The 23,907-nt window shown below is 51.2% G+C and overlaps 10 protein-coding genes across 10 annotated transcripts; 4 read left to right on the top strand and 6 right to left on the bottom strand.

Moving 5' to 3' along the window:
* Positions 1–164: 164 nt before the first annotated feature.
* Positions 165–2,660, top strand: T069G_09589 (dynamin central region domain-containing protein; the record flags this gene model as incomplete). Its single annotated transcript, XM_056176799.1, has 6 exons — positions 165–226; positions 345–479; positions 556–1,942; positions 2,025–2,292; positions 2,346–2,430; positions 2,492–2,660. The coding sequence occupies 6 exons, from the start codon at positions 165–167 to the stop codon at positions 2,658–2,660; spliced, it is 2,106 nt and encodes a 701-aa protein (XP_056025277.1).
* Positions 2,661–3,277: 617 nt separating this feature from the next.
* On the bottom strand, positions 3,278–4,609 carry T069G_09588 (coA-transferase family III domain-containing protein; the record flags this gene model as incomplete). The annotated part of the gene is made up of 2 exons (XM_056176798.1): positions 3,278–4,389; positions 4,540–4,609. 2 exons carry the CDS (start codon positions 4,607–4,609, stop codon positions 3,278–3,280), a joined length of 1,182 nt encoding a protein of 393 aa, XP_056025276.1.
* Positions 4,610–4,984: 375 nt separating this feature from the next.
* Positions 4,985–6,912, bottom strand: T069G_09587 (fungal zn(2)-Cys(6) binuclear cluster domain-containing protein; the record flags this gene model as incomplete). The annotated part of the gene is made up of 4 exons (XM_056176797.1): positions 4,985–5,745; positions 5,830–6,466; positions 6,564–6,718; positions 6,831–6,912. 4 exons carry the CDS (start codon positions 6,910–6,912, stop codon positions 4,985–4,987), a joined length of 1,635 nt encoding a protein of 544 aa, XP_056025275.1.
* A 1,023-nt stretch (positions 6,913–7,935) lies between these two features.
* T069G_09586 (AAA domain-containing protein) lies at positions 7,936–9,060 on the bottom strand (the record flags this gene model as incomplete). Its single annotated transcript, XM_056176796.1, has 1 exon — positions 7,936–9,060. The coding sequence occupies one exon, from the start codon at positions 9,058–9,060 to the stop codon at positions 7,936–7,938; it is 1,125 nt and encodes a 374-aa protein (XP_056025274.1).
* Positions 9,061–9,912: 852 nt separating this feature from the next.
* T069G_09585 (AAA domain-containing protein) lies at positions 9,913–10,971 on the bottom strand (the record flags this gene model as incomplete). Its single annotated transcript, XM_056176795.1, has 2 exons — positions 9,913–10,260; positions 10,477–10,971. 2 exons carry the CDS (start codon positions 10,969–10,971, stop codon positions 9,913–9,915), a joined length of 843 nt encoding a protein of 280 aa, XP_056025273.1.
* A 1,161-nt stretch (positions 10,972–12,132) lies between these two features.
* On the bottom strand, positions 12,133–14,047 carry T069G_09584 (sugar transporter domain-containing protein; the record flags this gene model as incomplete). The annotated part of the gene is made up of 4 exons (XM_056176794.1): positions 12,133–12,566; positions 12,635–12,779; positions 12,838–13,816; positions 13,902–14,047. 4 exons carry the CDS (start codon positions 14,045–14,047, stop codon positions 12,133–12,135), a joined length of 1,704 nt encoding a protein of 567 aa, XP_056025272.1.
* A 1,141-nt stretch (positions 14,048–15,188) lies between these two features.
* On the top strand, positions 15,189–16,616 carry T069G_09583 (fungal specific transcription factor domain-containing protein; the record flags this gene model as incomplete). The annotated part of the gene is made up of 2 exons (XM_056176793.1): positions 15,189–16,391; positions 16,449–16,616. The coding sequence occupies 2 exons, from the start codon at positions 15,189–15,191 to the stop codon at positions 16,614–16,616; spliced, it is 1,371 nt and encodes a 456-aa protein (XP_056025271.1).
* A 176-nt stretch (positions 16,617–16,792) lies between these two features.
* T069G_09582 (uncharacterized protein) lies at positions 16,793–18,285 on the bottom strand (the record flags this gene model as incomplete). Its single annotated transcript, XM_056176792.1, has 3 exons — positions 16,793–16,984; positions 17,067–17,380; positions 17,655–18,285. 3 exons carry the CDS (start codon positions 18,283–18,285, stop codon positions 16,793–16,795), a joined length of 1,137 nt encoding a protein of 378 aa, XP_056025270.1.
* A 1,155-nt stretch (positions 18,286–19,440) lies between these two features.
* T069G_09581 (uncharacterized protein) lies at positions 19,441–20,493 on the top strand (the record flags this gene model as incomplete). Its single annotated transcript, XM_056176791.1, has 1 exon — positions 19,441–20,493. One exon carries the CDS (start codon positions 19,441–19,443, stop codon positions 20,491–20,493), a length of 1,053 nt encoding a protein of 350 aa, XP_056025269.1.
* A 1,030-nt stretch (positions 20,494–21,523) lies between these two features.
* On the top strand, positions 21,524–23,768 carry T069G_09580 (amino acid permease domain-containing protein; the record flags this gene model as incomplete). Its single annotated transcript, XM_056176790.1, has 10 exons — positions 21,524–21,628; positions 21,690–21,710; positions 21,784–21,832; positions 21,907–21,982; positions 22,064–22,254; positions 22,321–22,355; positions 22,416–22,536; positions 22,624–22,967; positions 23,039–23,161; positions 23,232–23,768. 10 exons carry the CDS (start codon positions 21,524–21,526, stop codon positions 23,766–23,768), a joined length of 1,602 nt encoding a protein of 533 aa, XP_056025268.1.
* Positions 23,769–23,907: the final 139 nt, after the last annotated feature.

Here is a 23,907-nt window from a genome sequence, read left to right as displayed (position 1 = left end):
AATCTCCTTTTCTTCTCTCTTCACCGTATCGTCTCCCCGGCTTATCCAACAAAGACACCCCGCCACTTTGTTCGCGATAGCCTCCCCCCTTACAACCAGGGCCTCTACTCCGCCTCTCCTCCCGACATCTCGACGATCAACGCATACAAGACACACGCTCGACCATGAGCACGCCCAACGCTTCGCTTGCCCAGCCGGGCGGCATCACCGACCCTGCTCTGATCCAGTGAGCCTCTTCTGCTCCCGCTTCTGTTACTGCGTTGCTGGTGCTCCGGCTTCTGCTGGCCTCGCAACGCCCCTCTCGCCCGTGGGCCATGTTACTGACTCGCTCTTCTTGCTTCTAGGCTCGTCAACAAGCTTCAGGATGTTTTCGCAACTGTCGGAGTCAACAACCCCATTGATCTTCCTCAGATCGCCGTCGTCGGCAGTCAGTCTAGCGGCAAGAGTTCCGTGCTAGAGAACATTGTCGGCCGTGATTTGTGAGTCCTGCCATCTGGAAGCCCCCTATCTTGACCCTGTCCCAAAAACGGCGTCATGCTAATTGTTTGTCGGTAGCCTTCCCCGAGGTAATGGTATCGTCACGCGTCGTCCTCTCGTCCTCCAGCTCATCAACCGCCCCGCCCAGTCCAACGGCATCAGCCACGAGGACCTCGAATCCGGCGCCGACAAGGCCGCCAACCCGGACGAATGGGGCGAGTTCCTCCACTTGCCCGGCCAAAAGTTCTTTGACTTTGGAAAGATCAGGGATGAAATCTCTAGAGAAACCGAAGCCAAGGTTGGCCGAAATGCCGGAATCTCCCCAGCTCCCATCAACTTGCGCATTTACTCGCCAAATGTCCTTACCCTGACACTGGTTGACTTGCCTGGTCTGACCAAGGTCCCCGTTGGCGATCAGCCCCGCGATATTGAGCGCCAGATTCGAGACATGGTCCTCAAATACATCTCCAAGTCAAACGCCATTGTCCTGGCCGTCACCGCTGCCAACATTGATTTGGCAAACTCGGATGGTCTGAAGCTGGCGCGAGAAGTCGACCCCGAAGGTCAGCGCACCATTGGTGTTCTCACCAAGGTCGACTTGATGGAAGAGGGAACCGACGTCATCGATATTCTTTCCAACCGCATCATTCCGCTGCGCTTGGGCTACGTCCCTGTCGTCAACCGAGGACAGCGAGACATTGACAACAAAAAGGCCATTGGCGCTGCTCTGGAGGCGGAAAAGAACTATTTCGAGAACCACACGGCGTACCGCAACAAGAGCTCCTACTGCGGTACCCCCTACCTTGCCCGCAAACTGAATCTCATCCTGATGATGCACATTAAGCAGACGCTACCCGACATCAAGGCGCGCATCTCCAGCTCTCTGCAAAAGTACAGCTCCGAGCTGGAGAGCCTTGGCCCATCTATGCTCGGCAACAGCTCCAACATTGTCCTCAACGTCATCACCGAGTTCACCAACGAATGGCGTACCGTTCTGGACGGTAACAACACCGAGCTCTCCAGCACCGAACTGTCTGGTGGTGCCCGTATCAGCTTCGTCTTCCACGAGCTGTACTCCAACGGAGTCAAGTCACTCGATCCCTTTGATGTCGTCAAGGACCTTGACATCCGAACCTACCTGTACAACTCGTCGGGTCCCTCTCCCGCGTTGTTTGTCGGCACCACCGCTTTCGAGCTGATCGTCAAGCAGCAGATCAAGCGAATGGAGGACCCAAGTCTGAAGTGTGTGTCTTTGGTGTATGATGAGCTGGTGCGGATCCTCTCACAGTTGCTCTCCAAGCAGTTGTACCGCCGATATCCCGCCCTCAAGGAGAAGATGCACAGCACCGTCGTTACCTTCTTCAAGAAGGCCATGGAGCCAACCAACAAGCTCGTCCGAGACCTCGTTAACATGGAGGCGTGCTACATCAACACCGCTCACCCTGACTTCCTCAACGGTCACCGCGTATGTACACCAGCATTTTCCCTGTTCCCCCTTTCCTTTGCCATTTTCCATCCATATGCTAACATGACGTGCGCGCATCTAGGCCATGGCGATTGTCAACGAGCGTCATAACCCCTCAAAGCCTGTACAGGTCGACCCGAAGACAGGCAAGGCACTGCCAGCTTCCACACCCGCCCGAGCGGGCAGCCCGACTGTCCCAGAGGCCGATGGAAGCTCAAACGGTGGGTTCTTTGGAAGCTTCTTCGCGGCGAAGAACAAGAAGAAGGCCGCCGCCATGGAGCCTCCGCCACCCAGCCTCAAGGCTTCTGGCACGCTGTCAGAACGCGAAGTCATCGAGGTTGAAGTCATTAGTAAGCTGTGCCCATACAAATTCAAGGAATTACCAACGCTAACTTGTGCATAGAATTGCTCATCTCGTCTTACTACAACATCGTGAAGCGAACCATGACCGATATGGTCCCCAAGGCCATCATGTTCAACCTTGTTCAGTATGTGACTCCTACTATGGAAATATGAAACCAAGAAGAGATATTAACCGATCATTTCTAGGCTCACAAAGGATGGCATGCAGCGTGAACTGCTGGAGAACATGTACAAGACCGATAGCATTGACGACTTGCTGAGAGAAAGCGACTTCACCATCCGCAGGCGGAAGGAGTGTCAGCAGATGGTCGAGTCTCTCGGCAAGGCCAGCGAGATTGTCAGCCAAGTGCAGTAGACGAAGAAGGCCAGACACGCATTTCTAGATTGACATGTTAGAATGATTGGGCGACTTATGGCTTTATGAGATGCATGACGCACGATGAACTCGCTCCCCCTTTTCCCAAAATCCCCTTTATTTTCTTCTTTTTCGATACCATCGGCTGTTTTCCGGAGGCTAGAGTAAATGAGTAATGAGTCCGCCCAGAAGAGAACGAGAGCTGGGGTGTCGGCAACGTGGGGGGAATATCAGGGTTTTACACTCGTCGGATAGCGGAGTATTTTATTGGAAGAGGCAGGGCTGCTCTTTTGAGGGGGTCTAGGTTTTGGACTCTTGGGGAAGAGAGAGGCCTGCTTCTGCTAGGTATGTTGGGGGAAGGATTCTCTTTTTTTAGGCTTATAGCATGACAAATTAGAATAACTATTTTCTTTTTCTTTGACGTGGAGAATCATGAAATTCATTTATATATATTCAGTTGTTTCGCTATCCTCCGTTTTGTGCTGCTTAAATGATGACTATAAGAAAGACAGAAAGAAAGAGAAAGAAGAAGAAGATATTGTTCCTACGCATTATGTGATTGATGGAGTATGGAGTGTGCAAGCCCATGTACGTGTACGTGATATCAAAGCCCGTTGTCACAGTTTGGAATCGCCTGCTCTTTCTTTCAAGACCATCGCCCCGTTCTCCAGCTCGTACTGGCCTCCATTCTCCCATCCAACCCATTCCTTCAAGATATTCTCTCCTCCATGGCCGGCGACCAAAGGCTCTCCCTCATAGCCTCCTCCTTCTCTATCAGCGGCTGAATAGCATGGCGTGTCCCGCAGCGTCACCGCCGGCCGCTGATCGCCTTCTCTGCCAGGCTGCGACTCCAACTCTTTGTAATGCAGCACAGGGACACAGCACGCATCCGTGCCATCGAAAACAGTCTCCCACTCAGTGCGAGTCTTGCTCTTGAACGTCTCGGCGAAGAGCGTGCGTAGGCGAGGCCAGGAGGAAGAATCGTGGCGCTTAGACTCCCAGCCCTGACCATGTAAGCCGAGGCCCTTGATGAGGGCTTGAAAGAATTGGGGCTCTAGAGCGCCGACAGACATGTATTCGCCGTCGGAGGTCTCGTATGTGTCGTACCAGGGACAGCCTCCGTCGAGAATGTTGTTGCCTCGCGGGTTATTGCCCAAAGGCGTTTTGAGGGACATGCGAGGGAATGACGCGAGATAGGAGCTGCCATCTACCATGTTTGCTTCGACGACCTGGCCCTTTCCGGATGAGTGCCGTGATATGATGGCGAGGAGCACGCCCTGGGCGAGCATGGCGCCTCCGCCTGCAAAGTCGGCCAGGATGTTCCATGGGGGGAACGGCTTCTCGCCCTGCCTCCCGAGAAGGGCGAGGACACCGGATGCCGCTAGATAGTTGATGTCGTGGCCAGCCATGTCGGCGTACCTGCCATCGCGGCGGAACCCCGTCATGCGGCCATATATGAGGCGCGGGTTGATGGCGAGCAGCTCATCTGGACCAAGGCCTAGTTTCTCCAATACGCCGGGCCGGAATGGGTCGATGAGAACGTCGATATGCTTCGTGAGGCGCTTGATGAGGGCCACACCGCGAGAGTTCTTTAAGTCAACGATGATGGATGATTTATGACGGGCAAGCATATCGGGGGTTGGCACCGCGCCTTCGGCATTGGATGGAGGTCTATCGACGCGGAGAACTGAAGCTCCGGCATCGGCGAGTATGAGGCCAGCAAAGGGACCTGATGAAAGTTATTAAGATGAATATAAAATTGAATGTAGATGGGATGTAGATAATTGTCAAGATGAGAGCGCGACGAGCGACGTTCATGTAATTGGCGAATTGTCTAATGAGGCGAAATGGTGGTGAGAAGATGAAAAGATGTGCTTACCAGGAGCAAGACCGGCAAACTCCAAGACTTTGACTCCTTTCAAAGGAGGGGCTGAAGCCGCTGCTGCCATGATTGCAGTATTGATGGCAGCGCCTCTGTGAATCTTAGAGATTGATGGCAGGTCTGATATACTTCTGTATCTTGTCAGAAATTAATTGGGCGGGTGAGATGAGCTGAAACCGATGCGGCGGGCGGGCCGAGGTTTAGTGTGTGGGGTAATAGCCGATTGGCCGTGGCCATTATGTTCCGTATAAAGCAGGGGACAGTGTTGTTATATAATTGTATTAGAAAGGTTCGTAGTATTATGAATAATTGTTTCAAAGAATGGGGCGAGAAAGGAGGGGGATTGGATCGTAGCAGCATTTCCATAAATTTGTCGAACAGAAAAGGTTAGAGTAGCGACTGTGTAGTTGAGTCGACGCAAGCCGACGGGTGCTATATACTGTCAACCAGAGAGTTGATAGCCTCTCGCTTGAGAACTGTTCCATCTCGCTCTCAGGGCCTGGATTTCTTCATCCAGTTTGATCCCCGTGCTGGATGATATCTGGCGGAAGCATGATATGAGCGACTCCTGCTGCGACGGATGCGTCATGTCTCTAGCAATCCACAGCAGCCCCGCGATGAGAATAGGATCCCACTGCTCCGCGAAATCATTGCGCGTTGCGGTTCCGGCGATTTGTTGAGCATGCCAGCTCAGCGAAGACAGATGACGCTGGCGGCTAGATAGTCGCAGAAGCCGGGGTTTGCGTAAAAGAAGGAGGCGGGATGATATGTGATAGACAATATTACACTGCAGCGCAATTGAGCTAGTGTAGACGGGTATCGGAAACGAGGAATCGTTGTCAGCGTCGATTTGGCCAGCTTCAACGCTGCGTATTTCCAGGATAGGCTGCATTTCGACCGGGCGGCTGTGGTACCACTGCTGGCAATTTGACCATAGAGAGGACCATTTCGACGAGAAGTATGAGCCTGCAGTTGGGGACATTGGTTCTTGAGTTGCCGACATGTAGAAAGGTGGTGAGGCAGAAGCAATATTGGTACTATTGTTGCCATTGAGTAGTTGGAGACAGCTGGCGAGTTGAATAAGACAGGCATTGTAGATGGACTTTGTCGATAATGGAAGAGTACGATCCGCTGGATCGTGATTCATGGCGAATCCCAAAGACGTCAGCGGTGGTTGATCTGTCAACAATGACGCTGCAAGGTCTTTTGAGCAAGAGTATATTAGTCAAATATCCAATCTAAAAGACTTCACATAATGTCAAATCATGGATCAAGGTGAAGACTAACCAATCCTAGAGTGAAATCGCAACAAGGTCTCGAGCGGCTCTCCAAACCCTGAAAAGCTGTTGGTATTTCTCGTGGACTCATCCGATTGGAAAAAGGAGAGCCTTCTCCATTGAGAAGGATTCAGAGTGAAAACTTCTCCCAGGGCCAGCAGCGCCAATCCAATCCGCCTTACTCTTGGCTCTTCAAGGGCAAGAGACGGGTCGGTATCCCGCTGAAGCACTGCAGGTCCTCCATACGCCGAGTTGGACCTAGCTAGCTGGATAGAAGCAGCCGACGAAATCGCAGACAAGATTGACCGTCGTTTCTGTGCAAGTAGCATGATTTCAGTCCCAAAGGAAGATCCTACGTCGCCTGCTTCTATCCACGGCGCGAGGTTATACTGAAAGTGAAGCAGGGTAGCAGTTTCATTTTTAACAGAAGCTGCATGAGTAGTCGTAAAATAGTCTTTCCATTCGGACTGCGGTAGATGAATGGCGGCGAACGGAGAGGCCGTTTTTGACTGAGAGCTCGAGCTGCCGATGAAGCTGTCCAAGATATTCTCATCTCCTGGTCCGAGGAGAGGCCGCGACTCTCCAACATGCAATGACAGCCCCTCATCTTGAGCAGATACCTGGACCTCAGTCGACTGTATCGGAGCCTTTGATGAAGAATTGTTGTTCACAAACTTGCATCATCTCTTGTAAGTAGCCGTTTAACATGCTTGGTGATATGATAAGTCAAGCCGATTAACTCACCCTCACATTGGAGTAAGATGAGGCAGGTTGCTCCGATGAGGAACCTCCTTTTTCCTGGGCACCAAGCTTGGGGCCTATGACAAAGGTAAGATCCGGGTATTTACAGACGACATTTCTCTCCTGGCAGCTCCCACATTGGGGCTTGCCTTCATCACCTGAAACCAATCAGCAACTGCTTAGAGTCCAGATTCACCATATATTGGAAAGTAATGAGACAATAATCTAATGAGACACGTAACAAAAGATTTAAAAAGAGAGGAAACATACATTTTCGTCTTCGCTTCCGGCATGAGAGGCAGCCTGTCCGGACTCTCCTTTTGGCGTCTGGGATATTCCGAATGACAGGCATTGCATCGTTTCCGAATATCCAGCAGCGCTATGTCACGATGCACGGCATTGTAGCCCCGCTCACTTCTGAAGCAGCAGCCAATAGCGAATTGGACTAGGCAAGATTGACGCCCACGATGTACAGCAGCTGATGGGAGTTAGAATTAGAATAACGTCGAGTTTGGCTCGCTGACTGTTCTTTCGTACTTGGCATACAGAAATCGTTAAAAGCCGATGTTCTAGCGCCCCGCTACTGGGGTGCATGTCGTGTGGGGCAGCCCCGTTAATTGTGCATGGCATTATTGCCAATTGGGGTTAGATGGATGGATAGGCGGCAGACACTGGGGCGAAAAAGGCGGCGGGCTGTATCAAGTATTTGAATTTATTGTCTTACTTGCCAAGCGGAGGTCAGCATTCGATTTTAATATATTATAGTAGCAATTATTAGAGAAATGTAATTCTAGTAGTAATTATTAGAGAAATGTAATTCTAGTAGCAATTACTAGAGAAATATAATTCTAGTAGCAATTGCTAGAGAAATATAATTCTAGTAGCAATTACTAGAGAATTATAAATATAATAGCAGTTACTAGAAAACTATAGATATAGTAGCAATAGCATGGGTGCTCGAAATCTTCTCGATCTTGGCTTTTTTGTCCTCCGCTTGAGGGTGGCTAATGTTATTTATTTCATTACACCAAGGCATATAGAAGCCAACGGAATCTGAGGAACAGAGCCATCTTGGCTCTTGTTGGCATCGGCTGGCTTATCATAGCTGTAGAAAGATTGTGCGAGCTTGCGAGCTTCCTTGACAGTTGGCTGCGGACTCTTTCTTGGCTTGGACTCGTTGATGCTTGACCTTTTTGACTGTCTGTCCCTTCTCTACTTTGCCGCTCGAGAAGATAGGTCGAAAAATGTCATCAACTTCGGGTACATTGGCAAAGGTAGCTTGGTTGAACGACTGTGCTTCCTTGCAGTGACGTCCTGCATGGTCCCCCCTGCAGAAACTGCAGACGACTTTGTTTTGGCAAGTAGTTTGATCATGTCAAGGTATCAAACAGTGGCTGTAAACAACTTTCCATCCGGAGACCTTGACGATACTGTCTCGAGATTTGAGGTAATTATATAACTCCGAGATGGCCGAATTTTTCACCGCGAACATGGCTTCCTGTCCAACAAGGATTGTCATTCCTTGTGCTCGTGTCGTCATTACTGCCAATCTCTTGAGATCACTCAGAAAGCCAGGTCCATTCGATCGTGCAAGATGGCAGATGACGACCTCAGCTTGGTGGCTTGGCGAATCATCGATGGTACGAACAGACACAATACCTCTTGGAATCTCTGCGGACGACAGCTTCGAAAGCTTTTTCTCGAGCAAAATTTTCTTCTGCTTGTATCCAGTGATGACAAGGATTTTCCCCCATGCGTAGGTAGAGGGGTCTGCTTCTGGATGCTCCATAAACGACTGCACTGGGTACAAGGGGGCGGAGGCTGCGAGGCGCGAGATCAAGGCAAGGATGAAATTCGCGTTACCCGGATTAGTGTATGAATATCCTACCTTCTGCTCTGTGCCTTCCTGCACATCGACCAAAACCATGTTCAATCCTAGGGTCGCTTTCTGGCTATAGCTTCTGCCGCATTCATCTGTGATCCACTGATGCATTTGCTCTGAGTATGCATCGCGACGGTAAACAGTCTTTATCTCGGACATGTACAAATATCCACGCGCCCATTCATGAACATCGCCATTTGCGCGATGTTTTGCGGCCAAGACGAAGTCAATCAGCCCGGCTCCCTCATGCCTTTGCATAAGGCTGTGCTTGCGTTGTTGGGTGAAGAGCGCCTTGTAATTCTTATCCTGATCTGCAACAGCCATCGGTCCAAACTGCTTCGTGTCTCCAATGTGAATAGTGGGCGTATTAGCATGCTGAGCAGATGTCACAAACGTCATGGCTTCCGTCAATCGACCAACCTCATCGACGATGAAAAGTGACGGACTAACTGGCTCGATGTGGTTGAACATGGTCATCAGCGCAACCGGAGTACCTGCAACGACATCGGCATCGGCACTAAAGTCGTTCATTAGTTTTCGGGCCTCGGCCAAGTAGTCTCTTCTATTGGCACGGGATGTTACTGGATCTTCATCTTGCATTCTCCAGTTCGTAATCATAACGTGATATTGCTTGGGAGATGCCTTGACTTTTGCACCAAGTTGTGAAGACCAGGTTCCTCGTCTGTGTCCGAATCAGACTCATCCTCTTCGGTCGCAACGGCTTTGCCCTTGCCCTTGTCAATCTTGACGCTTGCATCTTCATCGGCGACAGATTTTTCTCCTTCCTTCTTGGTTTTTGACAAGCTGACAAGCTGAAAAGGTGCAAAATTCTCCGTGTTCTGCTATGCTGCTGATCTATGAAAGAGGGAAAAGCTAGCAGCAAACAGCAGCAAACAGAAAGTGGGCTTGACCTAGGAGAGTGGTCATACAGATCCACGTGACAACTCAATAGGTTCAACTGTCTCATATAATAGCAGTTATTAGAAAAATATAGATTTAGTAGCAGTTATTAGAAAAATATAGATTTAGTAGCAGTTACTAGAAAAATATAAATATAGTAGGGAAATATAGATATAGTAGGAAAGTGTAGATATAGTATCAAAATGTAGATATAGTAGGAAAATATGAATATAGTACTAACATGCCAACAGATAAATCTTCAATCCCTGTGTAATGCACTCGCGATAGTCCACAGCCCTAGTTCCATCCATCCTGCTTCCTTCCCCATGTCCCCTTCTCTCAGTCAGTCTCAGGTTTATCAGCCTCGGGAGGGACCTCCATGGCCCAACCCTTGGCGACGGTCAGCCTTACACAAGCTTCGGTGGTCAGGGTCGCCTGATCGACGAGGAAGCTCGTCGTCGGCTGAGGTCTCTTCACGGCTTGACCTTTACCTTTTGCCTGAGATTGCTTGGCGGTAGGTCCCTTGGCGACTGGTGCTCTCTGCTGCGATCCTCTGCGCTTCTAGTTGTGCTACTTCGATAGACCGACGGTCGATGACGAAGGGGCCTTTGCTCGAGATTGCTTGACAGCAGGTCCCTTCGCGACGGGTGCTTTTTGCTGAGGTCCTCCGTTCTTCTCGACGCGCTGTGTAGATGGCCCGGCGACAGGAGTAGGTCCCTTGACGATGGGTGCCTCCTGCTGAGGTCCTTTACCCTTCTCAACGCGTTGTGCAGATGGTCCTGCGATAGACTCATCCTTGACCTCTGGTTTCTTCTTCTCATCGATGTAGTCGTGGTACGCCGTGGTGATCGCCTTCATATACGCTTTGTGAGCGTCTTGCGTAGCTGTCTCCTGTTGATCCTTCCGATCGGCCTTTATCTTTTTGACTCCCTCCGGGAGTTTTCTATGTTTGATAGAGCTAAAAGCGGCTTGATGGACGTCATCCAACGGGGCAACGTTCTCAAACAGTCAAAGGTCGGCAACAGTTCTATTTCCAATCTTGGGGCATCGACGGCCGGCATGCTTTCCATTGCAGATGGCGCAATTCGCGACTATTTTGCAGGCAGTCTGCCGGTGACCCGGGAGTAGACAAACGCTGCAGAACTCGTTCCAGCCGAAGACCTTAACAATCGCATCTCGGTCTTTAAGGTAGTCGTATATAGTACGTAAAGTCCGAGCGTCCTTTCCCTTGATCACGTCCGTTCGACCGACGTTGATTATAAATGCCTGTGCCCTCGTTGTCATTACGGCCAAGCGTTGGTCTTCCATCATAAAACCGGGCTTGTCGGTCCTGACCATATCGCAAATCACCGCCTCAGCCTGATGGCTAGGTGAGTCGTCGATAGTTCGGACAGATACTAATCCAGGGGGTACCTCAGCCTCTGGCAGCTCGGCCAGAGTTTTTAGCAGCAAGCGTTTCTGCTCACGGTACCCAGTGACGATGAGGATCCGGCCCCATTCGTAGGATCTCAGGAACTGCTGAATGCGCTCCTCACGGTCTTCACAGTCTTGGGCTTTGTCCTTGCCCTTTTTGCTCTTGTATCGTTCAACGTCGAACCGGTCATCCATGTAGGATTTGGTGGAGAACATGGGTGCTGATGCCACCAGGCGGGACACCAGTTCGGTAACGAAGCGAGCGTTGGTCGGATTCACGTAGGATGCGTTCTGCTTCCTCTCCTATCCATCGACAACGTCGACGAAGGTCATGTTTGTCGCAGGTTCAGCGGTTTGTCGATGGCTTCTCTGACATTCATCGATAACCCATCAATAGATCATGGACGAGTAGCCGTTCTTCTTATTCAGACAGGGTGAAGTCGATGTGTCCCATTACTTGAACTCTTTTCAGCAAGCTGCAGCCGCGCTGTGCTTCGAATAGAGCCTTATATGTCCTGTCTGTGAAAGTGACGGATACGGGACCGAATTGCTTAGTGTCGCCTATTGAAATGACTGGTGCATCGGGGTGTTGTGCAAACGGCACCAGCGACATAGCCTCAGTCAGTCGACTGTGTAAGGGATCACGAACAAACAAACAAGCAAAGGGAGAAAATACATAAAGGGACCAAAGACACTAAGCTTACCTAAGAAAAGCAAGCTTAATAACTAAAATCTAAATTATAGTAAAGATAAGGGAAGAAAAAACTAGGTAAGGAGAGCGCGGAGGAGAACTAGCTTAATGTAAAGTCACGTAGCAGATATAGTAGGGAAATGTAAATATAGTAGGGAAATATAGATATAGTAGGGAAATATAGATATAGCAGCTACTCCTGTTGTAGGCGTATGGTTTAACTCGTGGGCGTTCGAAATGTTCCCGGTCTTGGTGGTCCTCCGCTTGCCTCTACAGACTACAATAGTTGCAGCGAATGTTAACTTTCCCGAACCTGGGCCGCCAGCAATGAAAACTTTACCCGCTCTGGTTTCCGAAAGTGACTGGGCTGCTAGAAATATAGCTATAGAAGCAGATACTTTAAAACAAAAAAACAAGGCGTATAATTTAACGTGTTGGTGCTCGAAATCACCTCTGTCGGTGTTTCTGTCCTCCGCTTGCTAGCAAAGAAATAAGAAGATGGTAAGCAGTGGCTGATATTACTTACTTTATTACACTAAAGCACAGATCGTAAAGTTCTCAAAGGAAAAAAAAGTAAGCATTAATTAAGATGGGTGTTTGTCAAAGGATATCGTGACTAATAGGTACTCCGTTTCATTCATTACAAGTTATGGCACATCTCTCATGCCAGCAGCCATTTCCCCCTTTTACAGCTTCTCAATCTGCGACTCGTGGATATCTCTCTTCTCGTACTGCGCCGCTGAGCGAGCCTCAACAAGAGCAACAAGGCCAACCTCCTCCTGCACCTCTCTCATCAGCCGGGCGTCAATCTCGCCAGTGCGGCTCTTAAATACTCGGTCCATGTCCTCCAGCGTGGCGTTCTTGGTCTCGGGGAGGAAGAACCAGACGGCAAAGATGCCCACAACGAGGAAACCGGCGAAGAAGATGTAGGTTCCCCAGGCCCAAGCCTGAAGCATAGGAGGAACGAAGAAGGCAATGGCGAAGTTGTTGAGCCAGTTGCTCATGGCACCAATGGAGGCACCCTTGGCTCGGATGGAGAGGGGGAAGATCTCGGAGACGAGAGTCCAGGAGACGGGGCCCCAGGTAGCTCCGAAACCAGCAATGTAGACCCAGATAAGAGCTAGAAAGAATGCAAGTTAGCTGCATGTCCTTTTTTCATCTTCGGTGCTTTAAAGATAGTCAACTTACCAACTGCTACCCAACCAGCAGCGACGTGGTGAGGCCAGTCGTGGCCGAACTTGGCAACAATAATACCAACAATGACCATGCTGACAGCCATGACAATGGAGCCAACGAGCAGCATAGGCTTTCGTCCGACCTTGTCAATGATTAACTGCAGATATCGAGTCAGTTAGCTGTTCATACAATACAGGTATGATATGAAGACTTACCATGGCGGGCACAGTGCTGACGATGAAGACAACTCCGGTCACACCAGTTGCCAACAGAGCAGTGGTGCCTCCAGTCAAACCCAGAGTGATGAAGATGTTGGTTGCATAGTAAATGATTGCGTCAATTCCACTCCACTGCTGGAAGAACATGATGAAGAAACCAGTCAAGACTCGCTTGATGTTGTCCTTGGAGTTGAGGCACATGGCGTACTGCGCAAACTGTTCGACAAAGGCATTGCTCTTCTTGCTCGCCAACTTGGGCAGGTCACGCTCAAAGACTCGCTTCTCGAAGACGCTCTCGGCCTTGATCTCGAGGTACTCAATCTGGACAAGCTCATCGTCGACGGGCAGCTTTCGCATCCAGGCCATGGTCTTCTTGGCTTCCTCGTCGCGGCCAACCTTGACGAGCCATCTGGGCGAGAAGGGCATGAACCAGATACCGATAGCGAGGGCAACCGCGGGAATTCCCTGGATAATGGAAGGCAGTCTCCAAGCAAGGTTTGTCTGGCCCTCGCCGGTTCCACCAATAAAGTTGCTGCAGTATCCAACCCAGAAAGAAAGCATGATGCCGAGAATAGTGGCGAACTGGTAGAAGGACACCAACAGACCTCGCATCTCGGGTGCGGAAAGCTCAGCGTTGTAAAGAGGACCGACACCACTGAAGAGACCGACACCGAGACCAGTGAAGAATCGGCCGGCATATAGGAGTGAAGAGACGCCCTCGTGGGCACCGACGTAGAGGTAGCTACCCAGGATGACCCAGAGACAGGCGATGAACATGGTGTACTTTCGGGAGATGATCTCGCCCAGGACACCGGCTGACAGAGAACCAACGATACCTCCCAGCTGGAGGACTGATGTGAGCCAGCCGGTAGCTGAAGACGAGCCGACGACAGCAGGAAAGTTATCCTTGAAACGGGTCATGACCAGTGACTGGCCTAGGACACCCTGCTGGTAACCATACTCGAAACCACCCAATCTGCAAAAAATCACAGCTAGTCAGTATATATTTATATATATAGAAACAGTCAAAGTCAGCCGGAAAGATGATTGATCAAACTCACGATGCAAAAAACGCAATGAAGAGGACCTTGGGGTTGTTCCGCAGAGACTGCCACATCGTCTTCTGGGCCTCATGGACACGTCGAGCCGGCTCCACGGCAGCAACGCCGTTAGGAGCAATCTCAATATCCGTAGAATCGGTGGACATTGTGAAAGTCTGGTCTGCTGGTGTATAGCTTGAGAAGCTGTTGAGGGGAGGTTCGAGTCAAGTCAAACAAAGGTGGGAGAAGCCCCGGATTTAAATGCAGCCCTCCATACTCCGGATTTTCACCCTGTTTACCCCATGTTTCCCATATTTTAAACTGCCACCTCGTGGTTGCGAAAATCTGGAGCCCCCCATACGAATCATGTCCCGGCCATCGGTGGGGAAAGGCGAGCAAACCCGCGTGTTCTCGAGGAGAATCTGGGAGAGTCGCGGGGGGTCGTAGCCTCGTGCCCTTGCTTTGGGAATAGCCTCGCCCGCGCTGCGAGTGCCGAGCGGCATCCCGATTGGCTGTGCTGCACTTCGGCTGTTGCCCGTGGCCTTGCATGTGGCGATGGCTTCACTAGGGCGGCTAAAGAGAGCCATGTCGGCCGCCAGTCCCGTTGCGGCAGTATAGCCTACGAAAATACGCGCTTTTCGATGCTTGTCGCCATCCTCATGCTGACATGGGGGGATTGGGGGGCACCTTGACTGACTCGATGCGACACTCATGTCATGTGCCCGGCGCAGAGAAACTAGAAACTAGAAACTCGAACCTCAAACCACCGCCATTGAAGAAAACGGGTGCTTTGTTCCGCAAAAACGGGCAATTCGTGCCGTTAGTTTTGCTGCTAGCCCCGCGCCTCTGGAGGTTGGCCGGGTTTGCGAGTTTGAATTTGCGGAGAGAAGCGAAAAGCTCTCCAACTTCTCCAAGCATCTGGATTTGATCGATCCCCTTGTCCAAAGGTTCCACTTGAGCTGCTCACCCGAATGTTCCCCAAAATTTCCACGTGGAGAGCCGAAATTTTTTATTCTTTCCTTGTTTTTTTCCAAATTAAAGTGAATACGAATCGTTAGTGTTTCGATTCTATTACTTCATCCATTTGTCTAGTTGGTGGATCTTGTTCTCTTCTCGGCCCCCAAAACCGCATCTGACCGTCAGAAGCCCGGATTACTTTACTCTAGCACAATCCAAAAGTCACGCCAGGAATCCTTGATATCAGACCAGGCGGCAGGGAGGTGGACTCGAGCAAGCAGGGAAGAAGAAAGGAAAAGAAAAAAAAAATTCAAAGCCAATAACCACACCCACACCCAATGGCCACTGGCAATGGAAGATCCAACGACTAACCATGTTGACGGGGACGCCTTCATGTCCCCGACCTCGCTCTCTCCCTTTGACGATTACGCCGCCAACCCCAGATATATCGAGCTTCAGGAAGAGCTGCGAGGACTGCTCTTTGCTGGAGTGAGTCTCGACCCGAGCAAGAGCGCAACTCCCGAGCCGGCCGCCGATGAGGCAGATCATGACCGGGCGTCGGTGCCGTCCTCAAAGAGCCTCGACTTCTCGCGGGTCTCGATCCCCAAGATGAGGCTCGTCAAGTATCTCAAGAACTGGGTGATCGAGTGCTCCCCATACCTCGACAAATTCGACGAGGCCCGCCACTTTGGCATCCAGGTGCCTCTGCTGGCACAGAGCTCGCCCGGTCTGTTCTACGCCGTGCTCGCCTTCTCGGCGCGGCAGATGGAGAGAAAGGCCTGTCTGGAGAAGAGCTACGACAGCCTCGAGCTGTACCAGGAGAGCATCCGGCTGCTGGCACCCGGATTACAGGCCAAAGATCCCAACATGCTCGTCACGGCGTGCATCCTGGCCGTGCTAGAGCTCATGTCCGGCAGTCCGCGCAACTGGAGGCGGCACATTGAGGGCTGTGCCTCACTCTTCGCCTTCTACGAAGTCACTGGTTTCTCCGGCGGTCTCTTGCAGGCCGTCTTCTGGTGCTACGCTCGCATGGAGCTGTGCGGCGCCATCATCTCCGGCGGCGCAGAGAGCACCGTCCTCAGCCTGGACAAATGGGTTCCCCCCGTGCCCGAGGGCCTTGGCACGTCCAAATCGCAGGCCGAGGACTTCGTCAAGAGCATCTTCTACCAAAAGGGCCGCGAGACGCCCGACATGCACGCCAACTGGGCCGTCTACCTCTGCGCAAAGGCCTGCGACCTCATGTATCGCCAGGTGAGGCTCGTCGAGCTGGGCGAGCCCGACGAGACCGACGACCGGCCTTTCATCGACAGATGGCGCCGCCTCTGGTCTGAGCTGCAGTTCTGGCGCGACACGCGGCCAAAGTGCCTCCTGCCCATCATGACAACAGAGGCCAGCGAAAGCCAAATCTTCCCCATCATCCTCTTTGCCCACTGGGCCGCCATTTCCAGCAACCAGCTCTACCACGCGGCGTGTATAGTCATGCTGGAGATGAGGCCCCCAGGCGAGACCTTGCCCAACACGCTCGAGTACTCGGCCGTATGGCATGCCCAGCGAGTGTGTGGCATATCGTGGACGAATCCCCACCGCGGCAACTTGATCAATGCGATCCAGCCTCTTTACATTGCAGGCAGGCTGTTGACGCATCCGAGAGAGCATCTCGAGGTGGCTCGGCTGTTCAAGATTATCGACAGAACGACGGGGTGGGGTGCCATATGGCGGTTGAAGGACCTGGAAGCGGAATGGGGGTACGAGTCGGGGGAGATTTTAAGCATGATTTGATACCCGAGCATTTGTCATGAAGCATACGAAACAGCATGAGGCCGTATGAGGCAACCTATGAATGTATATAAAGAAACGCCATGTATGACACTGAACCTTACCTATTTACATAACCTTATCTTACATGTACATAATAATTGATTCTTATCTCATTCTTAACAATCCCTCCTTTTTAATTAGTCCTCAGGCGCCCTCGCACAGCCAGGAACGAACCAGTAATTCCCGCTGTACACTGATGTTGCCAGCAAGAAAGAGAGGAGGCTATAGACACCCGCGTTCTCAAAGCTCTCGAGGCCTCCTCTTGCTGATACCATGGTCCTTGCGGCATGGGCATGGGTAAATGAGACATCGCTGTGACCCTCAAAATACTGCGGCATGGATTAGCAGTTGCTCCGCAGGTCTTCCCAGCTCCGCTGACAACGGTGTGATACGAGATGGATGACGACTTACCGCTTCTGAACACAACTGCATAGCCAGCGTAATAGTCTGATACGTCGGCCGCTCTTCACCCTCGATTGCCCTCTTCATAGATTCGATGCAGGCAAGCCGGTAGCGTTCTACCATAAAGTAACACTTGGCTGCCTCTTCCGGGTCTTTCGTGTTGAGGGCGCGCCTGTGATAGGCAATGTAGAAAATACAGGCGAGGAGGCTAGGGTATTTGATGGCAAAGGGAACATAGGATGATTTCATGCGCTTCATGACGGTAGCAACCTGGTCGCGGGGGAAGCAGATTTCATAGCCATACTTGAGAACCCAATCCAAGTCTTGATAGTTGGAGACAAGGTCAGCGCATGTGTGTACCCGTTTAAGCAGTATATGAAGTAAAAACAGAGGTAGTCCACAATATCGGGGTGCTGTGACATGTATGCACCCATCACGTACAGCACGAGTACACGGTAGTGCAGTGGGTAGCAATAGGAAATACTCCACAGGCAGATCGGCGCAGGGAGCGATAGGACACGGACATACATGTACATGAAGAAGGGGGATGTAACAGTGTTGGTTGATTGGTGTTGGGTGATGGGTGTTTACACTTACAGAAATTAAACGTTGCGTATTCGTCATCCGTCAAATCCCAGGCAAAGGCCCCGTTCCACACATCCCTCCTCGCATCGCCAATCATCTGCCGCGGGCAAGGCACCTCCGCATTCCGATTCAGGGCTCCCGTCTTTGGTGCAATTCTCCGAAAACCCCGGGAGAGCGCCCCCTCCTTTCCATCGAGAAACGAAGACTGCGGGAGCCGTGCTCTAACTGGCAGTGCAACCGCCTTCTTTGTGGAGGTGGAGTCGTCCGGGCTCTCGGTCCGGGCGGGCGAATCCGCAGCCACGGCTGAAGTTGCAGTTGCAGATGATGAACAGCAGGCCTTGCCGGTCTTGCACGACGCCTTGCGCTGGCGGCGCCGGGCATGGGAGTCCTTGGCTACGTGAGACCGGATCTGGCTGATGCGTTTGGCAGAGGTAGATTCACTGGGGTGAGCTGTGTTGATGAATTGGAGCTTGATTACGGATGAACTGGGCTTGATAACGGTGGTTGCGGCGGGGGAGGAGTGGACGGTCGAGCTGCTTGAAGAAGACCGTGCTGACCGAGAAATAGACGGCCTGGTAATGGTAAGCGGTTGGTGCAGCATGTCGTCGTTGTCGTCCACTCTCTGGATGAAATTATGTATCATGTCCGGAGTCTTTCGTCACGAAGTTGGCAGAGACACTTGGCTTCTCGAGGAAGACCAAGTGGGAAGGTGTAGACCGGTAGATATGTCTGACTGGGCTTGCTAGGGGCTTGCCCGCAGCCATTAATTCACTCGTACTGCAAGAGAAGTGTCAGAAGCCACTGGAAATAGCGTATGAATAAGCTTAAAGGAGCGTCACCTGTGATGTTTCGCCAGAGTTGAGGTTGACCGGGATGGCGATGTGGAAATCATAAGTACCGAGTTAACCGGGGCTGCGGTTCTGGGGTTTGGCCAATCGCGGGAGCTCAACTGAAGAGCTGCAAATTCCTAAACGGGACAGGAGTCTCCACTAATAAAGCCACTAACCCCGGCTGACAAGTAGCGGTATGGGTTACTTGATGTTAGGCAAGGCTCTGGCTGGAGATGGCAGTACCTGTACCTCAAGCTGGTGATGCTTGTCAAAGCTCCTAGATTGTTGCATCTCCAGCGTATAAGTACAAGGCATTGACGCCTCCTCGTCTCGCTAGATAACTTGACGAGTTGTCTCACTTTTGCCTCCCTCACCCACAATCAAAGCAACACAAGACCAGGCCAATATCAGCTCGTTTACCGCTAGAAACAATGATGGAATGACTCAGCACGCAAAGCCGCTCACCTCGTCGTCAGCACAGCAAAACGAAAGCGATGCCGCAATCTCCATCATCCCACGCCACACATCCAGCCGCTACCCCAAACCAGAATAGCCGCGCTGCTGCTCCGTCTAGAACTCAGGATCCCATTCCTTCGCTCAGGAGTCTCAATGCAAGGGGTCCAAGACCCAAAGGCGGTCGGCAGAGCCGATGTTTGTCCGCGAGGCATCCGTGGCGCAGCGGCAGATGCTTCGCAAGCATTGAGGCGGCTTGCAGGAATGCGGTTGGCCAAAAGACACCGCCGAAAGGCTGATGTTGTATCGTCAGTGCCTCCAAGCAACTAAACTGACTTAGTAGGCTGTGACGTAACTGGCATAGCCACTAAACACACATCACCAGCAGTCGTGCAAAACAACAAATAAATCAAGGTTTCGCCTCGCTGATTCCAGTCTAGAAACCACTGACTCGCCGTTGCTTCGTAAGATCAAGCAAGTGTACAATCATCTCATCCTCTATCTACTTATTAGTCATGGGAAAAAGAAGCGAAAGTGAAAGCGGCTCAAAGCCGGAGCCGGAAGAATCTCGCGGCGCACCGGCTGAGCTTCCACAAGAGGTGATCCCCTTCGACCCGGTGCCGACATACGAAGAGTCGCGCTCAGGGCCGTCAGATTCGGCCTCGCTCTCCGTCTCCCATTCACTCTCTGCCACAGTCTCGGCATCAACACCGCAGCCGCCGGCCGGAACCTCAGCCTTGGCCCCAACCGTTACCTCACCATTTAATTTCCCTACCGATGGCAAAGGCAAAGATCGCTCCGTGACTGCACCTCCACCAGTCTACAAGGTCGGGTCATCCAGCAGCAGCTCCAGCGCTGCCCGAACCATTGCCTTTCCTCAGATCAAACCGGATCCAGACTCGCCTTTCTTAGTGGCATATGCCCCTGTTCTTCTCAGCTATGGAATTACTGAGGAAACATGGCGGTCTTTCATGACCACCATCTCGGCCTTCCTGACGGCCACCATATCAGATCGTGCCCTATCACATGCCACTGATGTAGCTGCTCACATTGGCCAAAGCCCCAAAAACTTGGGCAGAAATGTTGCTGCCCACGCCAAGTCCATTGGCAGGAACGTGTCAGACAATGCCAAACGGGGCAACATCATAGGTGCTGCCATGGGCCTCATCGGTGGCACCATCTCTCTGCCAATATCAACGGCCCTGGGCGTCGTGGGCACCACGCTTTCGCTTCCTGGCCAGGCCATTGGTGCCGTGACCAAGAGGCCGAGAACCCCCCAAGAGAGAGCAGCGACATATGCCGCCGTTGCAAACGAGGAGTGGCTGCACATGCGCGGCTTGCATGCACATCTATTTGATTCCGCCGGGTTGGCTCATCATTTGGGAATGCCGCTGGATACGTTGTTAAGTTTGGCGTGGGAGACTAAGGAGAGCGATGCTGGAAGACAGATGAGGGCACTGGAGCCGCATATTGCTGGGCTCGATGTTGACGAGGGGGCGATGTTGCAACTGAAGACTCAAACACTGTGGCTGGTGTTGATGCCTGGAAAGCAACCCTCTTCAAGTTGAGCAGGTCTGTGGAAGAACTATTGACGCCGTAACAGGGTCGTCGAAAGACGGCATGCGCGTCAAGTGCCGAGGCAGATGGTGGAGCGTGGAGTAATGGTTTTCTTATTAGTAGGGCAAGGGATATGGTTACATGTAGTTGGTTCTTTTCAGGACAGATCGATGTCCAAAACCTTGATTATAGAAGCACAAGCAATAAATAATGGATTTTAGAATGATGTTGAAAACAGGTGTAAACGATATCGCAGCCCTCTTAGTGATGTGGTATAATACCACAATCCTCATATTGTGAGAGTAGTTCGTCTTGTACAGCCTTGGGCTACCCTGAAGCCACTTGGATATACGTACTCGGTAGGCCATGTAGCGTAGGATTATCAATTATTCTCTGCATACATCTGCAAGATTGTTGCTTCTCATTTCTCGGCAAATTCCAACCAAGTCGACTCGGAGATATAACCCCGGCAATTGCGTGATAAAAAAAAAAGAGAGCTGCTCCCGGAGCGCCAACCGCGCTACCACAAAGTCAAATCATCTGTTGGGATATAAATCACGAGAATAAAGAATCTTTCGATCACATAATGGTAAATATCAACCAGAAAAGAAGAAGAATATACAAAATCTCCTGATAATTCAACTATTTCACAATGAAAAAAACTTGCCACTCTGAAGCTGGTGGAGTCGGTGATACGACAAAGAACCCGGGCGTTGAATCGAACCCCCGGCGGCCATCATACGAGCAATATACGGCGGGAAAGCGCTGTTGGGCCGCTCCACGTGGGACGGGCTCCAGTGAGAACTCTAAGCTTGTGCTCGCTATCTACGGGTATCTATCACATCTCAACGCAACTATGGCGAGCTATTTTTTTTTTTTTTTTTTTCTAATCCTTTCAAGGCTGGGAGTATTTTTTAGCGGGAAGCAACAACTCTTTACCCGACTCGCTCACGACTATTCTCTTTTCCTCTTATTTTCAGGAAATTTTGTTAAAAAAAATAAAATAAAAAGGAAAATAAAAGGAATTATTTTATAAAGAATATGATTGAAGCAGCGCCCCCCGCCGTCATACACGATGCGCCTACCGACTCAAAGACCCACGACGTTGAAGGTGTCGTCGAAGAAACCGCGGATACCCGCGTTTTAGTGAGACATTAAGCAAAGTCTTTGAGATGTTGTCAAACTTGTGCTAACACTGTAATGACAGACGAAACTCGGATACAAGCCCGTATGTTCAAATACTTCTATCCATTTTACCTTTGAAAGGTAGCTGGAAAATCTCACACGAGGTTGTTTTGCAGGTGCTTCATAGAACATTCAACTTGTTTCACAATTTTTCAACCACCTTCGGTATGCATCTCACTCAACTCACAACAAACCAAACAAGGAACATCAAAGGGTCAATAGCTCACACTCATAAACAGCTGCATTGTACTTCATCGGCGGTGTCCGCGTCACCTTTTCAACCGGCATCGCCGCCGGCGGCAATCTCGCCTACTGGTGAGACTCATCCTCCTCCTCCCCATCGCGATGACAGCCTCGTCTTGTTACATGTACTCACGGCGATTCTCCCCTCAATAGGACAAGCTTCATCGTGACCTGCGTCTTCAGCTTCATCAGCGCCGCCGTCATCGCCGAGATTTGCTCGTCGCTGCCGCTTGCTGGGTCCATCTACCTCTGGGCGGCTGAGGCTGGCGGGCCTCGATATGGACGCCTGTTGGGCTACATTGTTGCATGGTGGAGTACCACTGCTTGGACGACTTTCTGTGCAAGTATGTTTGTAGATGTCTTGGCTGAGATGAGATGAAGAGTCCAGTAGCTGACAAGAATTACCTCAGGCAACACACAGGGAGCTGTTAATTATATGCTGTCGGTACGTCTTGTCAATTTCTATACTGCCTGGTGGCAATGTATAACTAACATTGTTGAATAGGAAATTGTTGTCTTTAATCTTGATTTCCCTTCAGATCCCTCCGATGTCAAGTTCCGTGCCGTCCAGTGGATTTGCACCGAAGTCCTCCTCGCTCTCGCAGCGATCTGGAATCTTTTACCCCGTGAGTATATCTCTCTACGCTCCTCTCATCCCTATTTCCTTTAAGCTATAAAGTCACATAAATCAAGAACTCACACGTCCCAAACAGCTAAATACTTCAAATGGATCTTCTATCTCTCCACTGGCTTTGTCCTCCTCGACTTCATCCTAAACATGATCTGGCTGCCCATCGGCACCGTCCGCACGATTGGCTTCCGCTCTGCACATGATGCTTTTATGACTACTTATAATGGCACTGGCGCTTCTCCTGGCTGGAACTGGTGCCTCTCATATCTCGCCACTGCCGGCATCCTCATCGGCTATGATGCTTCTGGCCATGTCGCCGAGGAGACGCGCAATGCCAGTGTGACTGCGGCCAGGGGCATCTTCTGGAGCACCGTCGTCAGCGGGCTTGGCGGCTTCGTCGTTGTGATCCTCTTTCTCTTCTGCACCGTAAGTTCTCTATGATGCCCATTGAATGAATATCGAGCTGTGTTCGCATCTGACATGCAATTTCTTCAAAGCCTGACCCCGATACACTTTTTTCCTACGGAAGTGTGCAGCCATTCGTGCCGCTATACGCCGTGATTCTTGGGCAAGGCGGCCACATCTTCATGAACGTAGTCTGCATTGTCGCCCTGTGGTTTGTATGTTTACTCCCCTTTCAGCATCTGTTCTTCGCTCCATAACATCTCACGCTGACTCTTCTCACGATAGAATACCGCCATCGCCGTCCTTGCTGCGTCACGCCTCGTCTTTGCCGTCGCCCGAGACGGTGTCCTCCCCTGGTCATCCTGGGTCTCCAAGGTTGTCGACGGCCAGCCGCGCAACGCCGTCATCGTCGTCTGGGTCGTTGCCTCCATCATAACTTGCACTATCCTGCCCTCTTCCGTGGCTTTTACCTCTCTCGTTTCCGCCGCCGGTGTTCCTTCAGCCGCAGCTTACGGGCTTATCTGCCTCGGCCGGCTCTTCCTCACACCAAAGACATTCCCCAAGCCAGCATGGAGCCTTGGCCGTTGGAGCAAGCCCTTTCAGGCAATTTCCGTTCTGTGGAACGGCTGGGTCGTCGCCGTACTTTACTCGCCGTATGTGTTCCCTGTCACGGGCGATACCTTTAACTATGCGCCCGTCATCATGGGTGCCGTAACCATCTTTGCCATTGTGTCGTGGTGGATCATTCCGGAGGATAGGTGGCTGCCCAGTCAGCGCATAAAGGAGCAGCTGCTGGCAGGAGAGTCAGCCGATGAAGAATGATTTTGAAACTCTGAGAGGATGTTGATTGCGATCAAGATGGGTCGGCCGTAGGAGTGTGCATCTAATATAGATACCCAGTAGATAGATAATGGACTTGTTTGAATTGGCAGACCGTTGAGTTACAATTACATTAGTAGAT

The sequence above is a fragment of the Trichoderma breve genome, chromosome 6 (genome assembly GCF_028502605.1).
Source record: "Trichoderma breve strain T069 chromosome 6, whole genome shotgun sequence".
Classification (NCBI taxonomy): Eukaryota; Fungi; Ascomycota; class Sordariomycetes; order Hypocreales; family Hypocreaceae; genus Trichoderma; species Trichoderma breve.
Note: the sequence above shows the minus strand (reverse complement) of the source record. Positions and strands in the feature narration are given on the sequence as shown.